Source organism: Haplochromis burtoni, unplaced genomic scaffold, assembly GCF_018398535.1.
Source record: "Haplochromis burtoni strain Fernald_Lab_line unplaced genomic scaffold, NCSU_Asbu1 Contig_164, whole genome shotgun sequence".
Classification (NCBI taxonomy): domain Eukaryota; kingdom Metazoa; phylum Chordata; class Actinopteri; order Cichliformes; family Cichlidae; genus Haplochromis; species Haplochromis burtoni.
The window spans coordinates 5,178-16,517 of record NW_024582525.1 but is presented as its reverse complement, the minus strand read 5'-3'; the positions used below and the strand labels follow the sequence as shown (position 1 = coordinate 16,517).

The window sequence follows — 11,340 nt, the reverse complement described above, 5'->3', positions numbered from 1 at the left end:
AAAATTTCAGAAATAAATGACAAAGAAGAGACTTTTTAAGGAAATGTTTATTTATTTTTTATTACACAGGTCCTCTGTCCACAGTTTAACCCTTATACATGCAGTGAAGATCAAAATAATTAATACCATAAAGACAAAAGTCTTAAGTCAAACAGTGTCCCAAGACAGAGTTTCAAGTCCTTCACTGAAATGATTTGCAACTATTTTATTCTAGTCTCAGTCTCTTCCACCTTTTGGTGGTTTGATGCTTTAAGAAATCAACAATGGCTATTAGGTCAATGCAGGCTGGAAGGTCCCCTAAATTAAGTCTGTAAAGAAATTCTAAAGTTCACAGCTCTACAGCACTGACAGATCAGTAGCCTGGAGCTACAGAGCTCCACTGGAGAATGCTATGTATTGCGTTTTAACGGACAGGCACATATTGTGCACCTCTCTCTGCCAGTGTTGTGAGAAAAAGGGAAGGTGCACAGCACATACAGTAAGGTGTTATGTCAGTCCTCAATAGAATGGATGTATCTCTCATATGCAGCTTCATCCATTAGACTGTCAAGCTCGGCAGGTTTGGAAATGCTCATCTTCATGAGCCAACCTATAATAGATGTGTAAAAATCAAGTTAAGCTAAGCTCTGATTCAAAGATGCACACTGGTTTCAGTACTTGTAGCATTAAATGCTTCACATGAAAAAAACAAAAACAAAATAACTACACAAAATATGAGTATATTTTGTTCTTTGCATTGTTTAAAGATATAAGCTAAAAACCTTATAAGAGAAAATGTTTGTAAATGTCACTGACACTGTGTTTTTTTTATTTATTCATATATATATATATAAATAAATAAAATAATAGGGATGCAACGATACACAAAATTCTTTGGAAAAGAGAGTTTATTACAGAGAAATGGCTCTTTCCAAAATAAAAGCTATACTATATGCTTCTTCTGGGGTATACTCTCAGTAGCATATTAAACATATCAGGTCCCCATAAGGAGAATCACGTGCTAACGGCTGTCTAAATGACTCGGATAAAGTTTGTAGCATGTGTGCTTGTTGTTTTTGTCTGCTTCCACTTGTCTTTGCACTATGGTGATGTCGGCATAAATGTGCAGTCATATTCATTGTGTTCCCACTAGTGCTGTCAGCATTAATCTGAAATGACGTTAACCCCACAATAAGGCAAATCTCCGTTAACGAGCTACTGCGGATCGCCCCGTGCGTGGGGCTGGACGGCAACACGTTAACGAGCAAACTGCGCTAACGCACTAGTTCCCACAGCTTGAGCATTGCGTGGCACATCCGACATACTGTTTCACTTTTGTCCATGACACGCTTACCTTCAGGGTCATACTTCATACGAAGACCAAAATAGTTCCAAAGGCCAGATCTGAATGAGGGTGGGGGAGGTTCAATTTGCCATGTTGCAACGAGTTTAGCTTCTGTCTTGCTAGCTTGTGCTGCTCTCAGTGGATCTGCGCTCGACAGTGCAGCCTAGGCGGAGTAGTCGAACGCAGATCCACTGAGCGCTCAACACAGACAGCATCGTCAGAAGAAAAGTTGATAAAATAAATTAAAAATGTTGTATTGTTCGATACATATGCGTACGGAACCGAAAGCACTGTATCGAACGGTTCAATATCGATACAAGTATCGTTGCACCCCTAATAAATAAATAAAACAAAAATGTGTGTGTGTGTATATATATATATATATATATATATATATATACACACACACACACTTTTTTTGCTTGAGTAAAATAGTCCACCAGAGTGAACAGCTTATGTTTTGCTTTCAGACTGTGAGTGAATGTTATAAGTGAAAGGTTATTATAACATTCTGCAGTGCATTACTACCAAAGGCGATAAAGGTAATTGTGATGGGTTAGTAATTAACTTAAATAAAATGGAATGAATGCAGTGAGGGAAAAGAGATTGAAACATACAATGTCTCTGGACATCAAATATTCAGATGTTAGTTAGAAAATGTGCAATGAAGGGTCATTTTAATGAAATATAATGTAATGTAACAATAGAACAGCTCCAGCTTTATGGCCTTAATGTAGACCCTGTCTTCACTGTTATGTTGTGTTGTATTACTGCCATCTACTGTCCAGTGATTAAACCTCATAGCTTACTGCGGCGTATTATACTGTGTGATAAAACAGTTAAAAAAACATTAGGTTTTAGCAGTGATCTATATAGAAAAAAAATGCACCAATCGAAAGAAAATGCCAATGTTGTGACAAACCACAAAGAGTAATGTCATTGGTTAATTCTATTTAAGCTCTTGCATTAATCTAAAATGTCTCATACATACACCAGAGTACCCTCCACTAACTGCACTGTGACGTTTATGTGTGTACTTACCATCTTTGTAGCAAGATTTATTGACCAGACCAGGGTTGTCTGCCAGTAGTGTGTTGATCTCTACAACTTCTCCAGTTAAAGGAGAATAAAGCTCGCTGGCTGCCTTTACACTTTCGAGAGCTCCAAACTCATCTGCAGGAGTAAATTTCAGAAAGTACGTCATGAGGGACAAGAGGCCATCCACTTTCCTGCATTGTGGTGACTCTAAATCCAGCGATGACATGCATGAGATCAAGCTTTATACCCATCTTAATAATATTCACTATTATTCAGCAAACATCATACCTTGCTGAGCCAGCTGTGTCCCCACCTCTGGCAGTCCACAATAAACTACATCTCCCAATGCCTCCTGCAAGCAGTTAGGGAAAACATTTAGCCAGGACAACCAGAGTATGATGTTAAAAAAACAAAACAAAACAGTTATTTGCGTTTCATTTAAATGTTGTGGAAAGGGATGTCTGTGTTTACATTTGAGTCACTGCTATCTGGTGTTTGAGTGTTGTGCACACACAAGAAATGTAATGACAACTGTCAGTCCTACATATACTTTCTAAACTTTTAAATAAATGCCAGTTTAAAAACTGTACTTTATATTTATGTCAGTAAATATATGTTATTTAAGTTTTTTGGGGGCCATGTGAGGGAGCATTGCCTTAATTAGCTTGCATAATAAAAGAGCTTTAAATCTTGGATCTGCCTTGCATGTGCACATATTTCAGCGCCATTGTGCTAAAAAGTCATCACCTGCAAACATAAAAAAAAAGATTATGTTTTTATGTCTAATATATTTGCTTATATTGAAAAATAGGCTGCACTCCACATAATCTACATATGAAATAAAGAAATAACAAGTATCTTTATGACTATATTATTGTACCTACCTACTGTGTATTTTACACAATAATAAACCCAGTCTCTTCTGGCCACTTAAAATAGCTTTTAAAAGGACATTTTTAATGTTAATGAAACACCTGAACAAACAAAGGATACAAGTCCCTCTGCCAAAAACTGAGTGCAGCTTCTACTGCTACTGTGACTGGACTGTTTATTTCAAAACACATTGACAACATTTAAGAGAAATATGTTTCACATACTGTAAGCCATCAAATCATTTATAGCAGTTTTAATCAGTGTTGTCTCAAAAAGTGATTTGAGTGATTTACCAAAACATTGTCAGCCTAGACATGAAACGTATGCCAACCATATCTCTAAAGAATGATATAAACCAGTTTGTGACAAAGTGACTTTTACATAGCATTTACTTATCCAGCTAAAAAGTCTCTTGACATATAAAAATGTCAAATTTTTAAAGAGAGAGATCTGGCCAAGCAGCATTAAAAATAACACTATTATAAGGATATTGTGTGGCCAAAAAAGGACTGGATTGATTATAATGTAGATAGAATAATGCAGAGCCATAAAGATACTCGCGAAACAGGCCATTTCTTTATTTTTCATATATAACATATAAAGTCTATTTACCAATACAATTAAACACATTACACATAAAACTCTGAAATCAACTATCAGTTGATAATTTATTAAGACAACACCAGTAATCATCTTTTTTTCCCGGCAAATTCCGGAAATCACATTTTGGCACCGGTCTGTGAAGTGCACGCGCAAAGGTGGAATACTCACTTGTGCAAAGTTGCTGATCCCGACCGTCCCGATTCCGTCTTCCACACGAATCCATTCGTGTTTGTCTGTGAATTTAAGCGCTGCAAGATAACACAACATACTCAGAACTTAGCGAGGATTTTGAAGTCCTCGACGAGTATGACAGAAACACTCAAACACGCTGCAGCTATCGTGTCCTTTCTGTCGCTAATGTTATCTAATACAAGACATGCATAGTCGAATACCTGCTGATAACCGGCTAGAAGAGGCTAGCGTTCTCCCAAAATAAGGCTTAGATGCCAGCTGCAATGGAGAAAGCGACGCTGAACGAGCGAGTAAAGGCAAAACTGTAGAAAAGTTGGAAGAGAGGGAACGGAGTAGCCAACAGGCAGCCATGTTTGTCGCTCACTGATGAGAGCATGTTTCTTCTTCATTGATATGAGAGGCATCAGTGGCGCTTTACTGCCCTCCACCGATCATCGTTATTGATCCTCTTGAGCACTCGGTTTGCTATTATAAAAACTGTTATTATAATTTAACTATCAATAAATTTCTTAAAAAATAAAGAAATGCCAAACTCAAGCCCAAAGTAAATTACTTCTACCCCTGTTGATTTTTTTTAAAGTTGCCACAGATGGAAATGGAAACTGACTTAGAATCGATGCTGCATTATTTTAAAATAAATTTCTTGGCAGTTTGAAAGTTTTATACCATTTAAGACATGTTTCAGCTTCAAAGATCATCTAATATTAAAAAAGGAAAAATAAATTTTGGTTTCTGAGTTGTTTTTTCCCCATGTGGCTGAATAACTCAGTAAAATAAAGTCTAACATTACCTTGGTGATAAAGTGGAAGGTGTACTACTTTTTATATTTCCAGCTATTTTAGTTGATCTTTCCAGTACAACGCCGAAATTACTGTCAGCAAAGCCAAGGGAAGTTATACTGATTTAAAAATCTAAGTGTCAAAAATATAATAAAATACACATACACCATTACTTTACAGTGACTCAAATAATGGATTGTAGGTTATGTCCCAATACTTTTTATATACTTTGCTACTCTAGCAATGCTCAAGATTTAGACATTAATTGAAGTATAAGTTAAATAAACATTCAAATCAGTGACTTAAAGATCTAGACCTTTTAATATGAGACTGTTCTAAGACATGCCTTTCTATTTCCTCACCACGTTTCACTTGGAAAACAAAAGCCCACATATTCAGTAGCAACAAATTAAAATATAAAAAAAAAATATGAAAAGAAGGTTTTAGAGAGAAATACTGGGATATACTGGCAAATATCTGCTTCTTTCTGTGAGTATCACCAGGATTTCAGACTCAGAATAATACTGCATGTAAATTTCTATGCCTAAAGTAGGGTTGTTTTTTGTTTTGTTTTGTTTTTTTGGAACACACCCAACTAATTTAACATATCTAATATCTATGGTTTTGCTGATGATAAGGATAAGCTTCCAAGATGTTTATCAGGGCGTTATTTCAGGAGCCGTGGTGATATCAGACCTGTTTATGATGGGTGGATTATGTGTAAACACATTCAAGTTTATTTCCTGGCTTCATCAAACGTTTGTTTAAAAACCAACCCACACAAGACACACACACACACACACACACACACAGAGCTCAGGGCTTATTCTGATTGACCAGCCTCACAAAACTTAAATTATTTATTAAGTAACACTTTTATTCATACAAAACAAAACAAAAACAACAGAATATATAAAGAAAAGTCACTCTCATGCCTGGGAGTTTTACTATTGCTCAAAATTGCATTAGCTGAGGAAATGGCATGTGTACAATTTAAAAAAATAAAGCGAATTCGAGTGTTTCACACAACCACGCATTCCCTTTGTCCTGTTCTGGCTTCATATACTATGCAGTAAAACAAACTTAAAAAAAAAAAAAAAACCCAAAACAAAACAGAATGACTAAAAGTGTCCTCCCCTATACCAGCGCTAAAAGCTACAAACATAAATAATAAAAGCACATTTGTTTGGCTTTTACATTACACAGCTTCAAGAGTCCATCCAGTGTCCGCTTTTCCTTTTTTTGATTCTGAATGTGAGAACAAACCAAAAAAACCCAAAAAACAACAACAATAACAATGACAACATCAATAACAGTAAAGAGAAATGAGAGCTTGCTGTGGAGAAAGGAGTGAAAAACATAGGGGACAAATACTCCTGTGTGTCTGTGTGTGTCTGTGTGTGTGTGTTTGGTCGCATCTCCCTCAGAGCTCCTTGAAAGCTTGCTCGCCCTTGTGGAAAAAAAAAAAATCATGTAACATGTGTTAGGTCCTCCTGTGGGGGGTGCTGTGTGCTGCTGGGTGGGTATGGGTACTGGCGGTCCATTGCAGGCAGACCGAGGGGGGGTCTTTATTCTTTAAAGTCTCTCTCCTCACTGCACGAAGGAACAGCTAGGTTGGGAAAGCCAGGTCCAAGATCATGGTCACCACCGTGTACCACAGACACAACACACTCTCTCTCCTTTGTACACACACTCCTGTTGCCTCTGTGCTCACAAAAATGTGCACAGTCAGCCAGACCCAGCCACCCCTGATGTTTTTTTTGTTTGTTTTTTTTAGGTGGTTCGTTCCTCCCCGTCGGTCTCCTGCTTGGTCCTGCGCAGGTTGCTTTTCATCTTCACAAACTCGGGGGTGTTCTCCTGTTCCTCCTCAATTTTCTGTTGCTCCAGTTCAAGCTGCAGGAATAAAGACATTAAATTCACATTTACATTTACACGAAACTCAAGTTTTTCCAAAACACATACAGACAGCTTAGCAACTCAGATAAAGTTTTGAAAAAGCCATTGTACACGTTGGGATTTATGAGCGTGTAAATGACACAATGTCTATCAATCATTTACCTGCTCTAGTTTCTGTTGTCTTTTCATGAGCTCTATCTCCAAGTCACTCCTCTTCTTGTGGGCTTCTTGCTCCTCCTTCTGTTGCTTGAGAACTTGGTCCCTCTTTCTCTTTTCCAGAACCTTCTGGAGCTCAGGTTTGTTCTGAGGAGCCAGACCCCTGTGCAGAATCCATCAATGAAACAGCATGTCAGCTTCAATCAACACATGCTGATGTCACTGCAAAGCCTCATTCAGAAGGAGACTGGCATGCAAATTTGTGCGTAATATATGACCTTATTCTGTTTTGACATGCAGATTAGTATTAGACTTTCGGATTAAACACGGCAATCATGTTACAGGAAAGTTCTGATTCCCAGCAAATCGCAGATTGCTCTGCATCCAAAAGAATTGCATAAGATGATTTTTGCCAGCACAGGAAATGACTTTGAAAGAGTGGGCTGAAACCATGGGTGAGAACTTGGCTGTTTATTTCTTTCCCAGTTGCCTTTTTTTTGGTCTTTTAGTATCAAGAATGATTGCAGGGAAGCATACGGCACACACGGAAAATGTCTCAAGTCACTGCAAAACCAGTGGGACTGTTACACAACTCGGTGAAGACATCTCAGTAAAGTGAAAGCCTGAGGAGCAAAGATGCAAAATATTATGTAATCTGCTAAACTCTTCCAAAATCATGACAAGAAAAAAAAAATGCACACACACAAAACAAAAACAAAAACAAAAACATGTTGTTTGGGGTTGAGGGGGTAACAGCAAGTTTGGGATGTGGGGATATTTAAGAACAGATGGATTGAAGTCATCTATAAACAGACAAAAACTAATAAAGATCAAAGGATTAAGGGCAAATAAAGTGGCACAGTAGAAGGGAAAAAAAATACTGTGCCTGGTCAAAAATCCAATCTCCATGCCCTTTACTGATTTAATTTTTTAAAACCTTTAATGCAGATTACCCAACACTCCAACTGATTTTTCTTTCACTATGACAGCCTGAATCTACACAGGCCACAGATGGTCTTCAAAGAAAACACAGCGTCCCTTACCTGGATACATTTTAGCAACAGCACTGCCTTAATTACATGCATTATTAAATCAAGACGATTACATAACTGAGCTCACGGTGTTCCAAAAAGCAGTGGGAGTTAATTTACAACAAAGGGTCTGTTTTATCAAGAGTCACTGCTTCAGTTAAATGCCCTGTTTTGCGTCAGTAAGGGTCTTAGAAAGCTCTTAGTGAGCTGAAGCAGGGCAGAAGGCCCAAGATGTGACTGGGTGGGCTGATTTTAAGTACCCTCACGCAGAAGGGGTGGACGCCAAGGTCGGCGACAGCAGTAAGACAGGCTACAGTACAAAGATGCTGACTTCATTCTTCTCTCACCGTGGGCAGTGTTTACATAATAACTGACCTATGCACACACCCCACCACCAAATGCATGCCCTCAGGCAGACTGAGAGGAATGTGTGTTCAAAATCCCACACATCACTACCTCCATCTGATCGAATGCCTGGCCAGTCATGGTGGCTGAATTTCTCAAATTCCTTTGTTTGTGTAGGAAGGTGCCATTACAGTTAAGGTAGCCAAGGCAGAGAAAGGCCCTCAGCTAGAGACAGTTTTGTAATCTCTGTTACATAACATATTTTTTTCCTCTCCGTTACAAGCATCCATCCATGCATTCATCCAACCATCCCACTTTCATCACTGTGACTAATCCACTTTGCAGGCCAGCTTTCTATACCTCAGCACACGATAAAAGCACAATCATTAAAGTTTATTCCCCCTTAAAGCTGGTTGATGCTTGTCAAAATCCTCTGTCTAGACTATTAGAAGCAATATTTTGCAGCAGTTTGAGCCGAAAATTTTTATTTTTTTTAGAATTTCATTTCTCTTTGGCCCGTTTCCTCCTGATTCTTAAATGCCCTGCTTTAATCATTACACTCTGGTTTAAGACAGACCGGAGAACTGCTGCTGTGATGTAACAGCTGTCACCAGCATGCGTGTTTACAGAGCTATTTATAGTTCAGGCACAAAGCTGCTGGCACTGTATGGTGTGATAAAATACAAACATCGAGTTTGAAAGGGCAATCATGGGCCCCAGTATATATGTGCATTTAAACATGCTAAGATATAAACGTATGCATACACTGATTGATGCTCAGAGACTTACAGACCCATAAAATCCTTTGTTTCATGTAATATCAGTAGCCACGACTGGATTTTCCTCCATGGCATACATCTCTGACTTTTACATAACCAATATTTGCCAAAGGTTTTATATATAATAGCTTCTATGAAATGTTTTATATCCCAAGCCTCACATTACACTGCTGCTGGGAACTAGATGGACCAGTGAAGTCAACCACACTGACAGCAGTAGCATACGGTAGCATCATTGTCGTTGACATGGATACAAAAAGGAATTAGCAGAAAGTGGCAAGGTTACTGGATTCACTCATCCTCCATTAGTGAAGATAAAACTAAATTATCCTGAATGTGAAACCGTTCCTTCTTATCACAAGTTTGTGTTACACCCAGAAACAAACGGGGATGTTTTATTGTCGTTCTAGAAACTATTGGACTTCAGTGGCCTCTAACTATAAAGTATTATCTATCTTGATACTAGCAGTATTAAACATAAGGAAATCTTAAATATTGCTTTATGGCTATGACTATTAAAGGCATAGGGGTGCAGCTATCTTTGTTTAACACTTAACTGCCGTTATAAAATATAATCTTGCTGTTGGTATCAACAAAAGGCAGGTAAATAATCTCTCTGAAAAAATGTTTTGGATTTACCACATGTGGTCACCAAGTGACAGCTAGGAGTGAGATTCAAGGTATTTTTCTATCTGCTGACCTCTTCTGGTTCATGAGCAACTCTCTGTGCAAGTCCTGGTGATTACGGGAGCTTTTCACTGGGTTGATCAGTTTCTTGGGCTTGATGAGCTCATCACAGTCTTCGTCCATATAGTCCGGTTCCGCCATGACACTCCTCCCTGCTGACAGCGACAAACCAGGATCACAGGGATCTAAATCAACAGGGGGGGAAAAAAAAGAGAAAAAAAAAGAGACTGATTTAAACACAGTATGAGAAATCTCATACTTCTTGCAAATCAGGATATGAGCATCTGCCAGATACTCTGGCATGAGCTCAGGGTTTTTCACTGGTCTCTATAGTGATGAAGGGACTCAGCACTGGAATTACGTAAGTGTTCCACACTGAGTGAAGAGGAACATTTCATCCCCTTGATGGATGATATAAGAAACATATGCATATTAATGAAGGGACAGTAATGGGTACAGCCCTTAAAAGCCTAATATCTTTCTGACACAGTGTCATGTAAATATTCCAGAAACTACTAAAGCACAGAATTAGCCCAGAGAATCAGCCTACAGCTGTCTGTGGGCTTGAAATAAAACCAAGTCACATCTGTGAACTCCTCCAGATGTGAACAGATGTTTGCTTTGGTCAACTTTACAGAAGGAGCAGAAACCATAAAGTAGAAATTTCTAGCAACAGTTGCGAATGGAGTGTTCACCTATTTTCATACACACAACCAGCATGTCAAAAACCCTCATTATGAACCAATATAAACTACAGAAATAGCAGGGGGTACTCAGGGTCAGCACGGTGTATATTTTTACTTATTTCTTCATTTAGCAGTGCTCTAGTTAAAGCTGTGATTTACTCCAAGTTTGATCAATATCTCTCACAAGTTGCAATGTATGCATGTAACACCATACCTTTTATAGCAGTTACTGTTATCGATCTACCTATCTGAACTCACGGCTCACGTGCTCCACTTCAAAGAATGACTAATCAGGAACTTCGGAACGATGCGCATAAAAATCCCAGGATCCAACCGCATGACAAACATACAACAAATGCACTGAGTGATACTTGTGTTTCTTTAAAACACCGACTCTCCAAGCTAAAATAAAAAGGACTCACTACTTCACTGTTGAGCTACTGTTTGAATTAAAGCAAAAGAATGACATAAATTGAAAATGAAATGATAAACTCACCCTGCAGATGAGGAAAGACGGGGTATCTGAACATTGTAGCCATCTCTGTTATTTTGATTTGGGATGTATTCTCCAAGAAAAGCTATTAAAACACGCTGTCCTCTTTCCCTCTCTGGCTCTCTTTTTTAATTGGTATCTCGTAAAGCCTCGTGCTGGAGTCGTGCTTTGTTCTGCACAGCTGTCTGCTACTGAGCTGGTTGGAGTTCAAAGTCTGTTTTACAGCTAAGCTCACACAAACCCTCCTTCCCTCGCTCGCTCGCCCTCTCTCTCACTCTCCCTCTCTCTCTGCCCCCTCCCTTACCTTCATTGTTCCATTCACTTTTAATACACATCTCTGGCAGTTTATGACTATGCACAATGTTTCACTTATCAAATTTCATGCTACCTTTATCTTTACTTTTTACCTTTATTAATACAATATGTATTTACGACCTCTGTTAGCTTTAAAACTGTAA

General features: G+C 38.5%; 2 protein-coding genes across 2 annotated transcripts; both read right to left on the bottom strand.

Moving 5' to 3' along the window:
- Positions 1-29: 29 nt before the first annotated feature.
- LOC102311909 (glycine cleavage system H protein, mitochondrial) lies at positions 30-4,425 on the bottom strand. The gene is made up of 5 exons (XM_005933107.3): positions 4,231-4,425; positions 4,007-4,086; positions 2,651-2,714; positions 2,366-2,497; positions 30-589 (listed from the first exon to the last, which is right to left on the bottom strand). Exons 1-5 carry the CDS (start codon positions 4,379-4,381, stop codon positions 492-494), a joined length of 525 nt encoding a protein of 174 aa, XP_005933169.1. The 5' UTR covers positions 4,382-4,425; the 3' UTR covers positions 30-491.
- Positions 4,426-5,665: 1,240 nt separating this feature from the next.
- fam107b (family with sequence similarity 107 member B) lies at positions 5,666-11,124 on the bottom strand. The gene is made up of 4 exons (XM_005933108.3): positions 10,886-11,124; positions 9,717-9,888; positions 6,868-7,024; positions 5,666-6,702 (listed from the first exon to the last, which is right to left on the bottom strand). The coding sequence occupies exons 1-4, from the start codon at positions 10,926-10,928 to the stop codon at positions 6,583-6,585; spliced, it is 492 nt and encodes a 163-aa protein (XP_005933170.1). The 5' UTR covers positions 10,929-11,124; the 3' UTR covers positions 5,666-6,582.
- Positions 11,125-11,340: the final 216 nt, after the last annotated feature.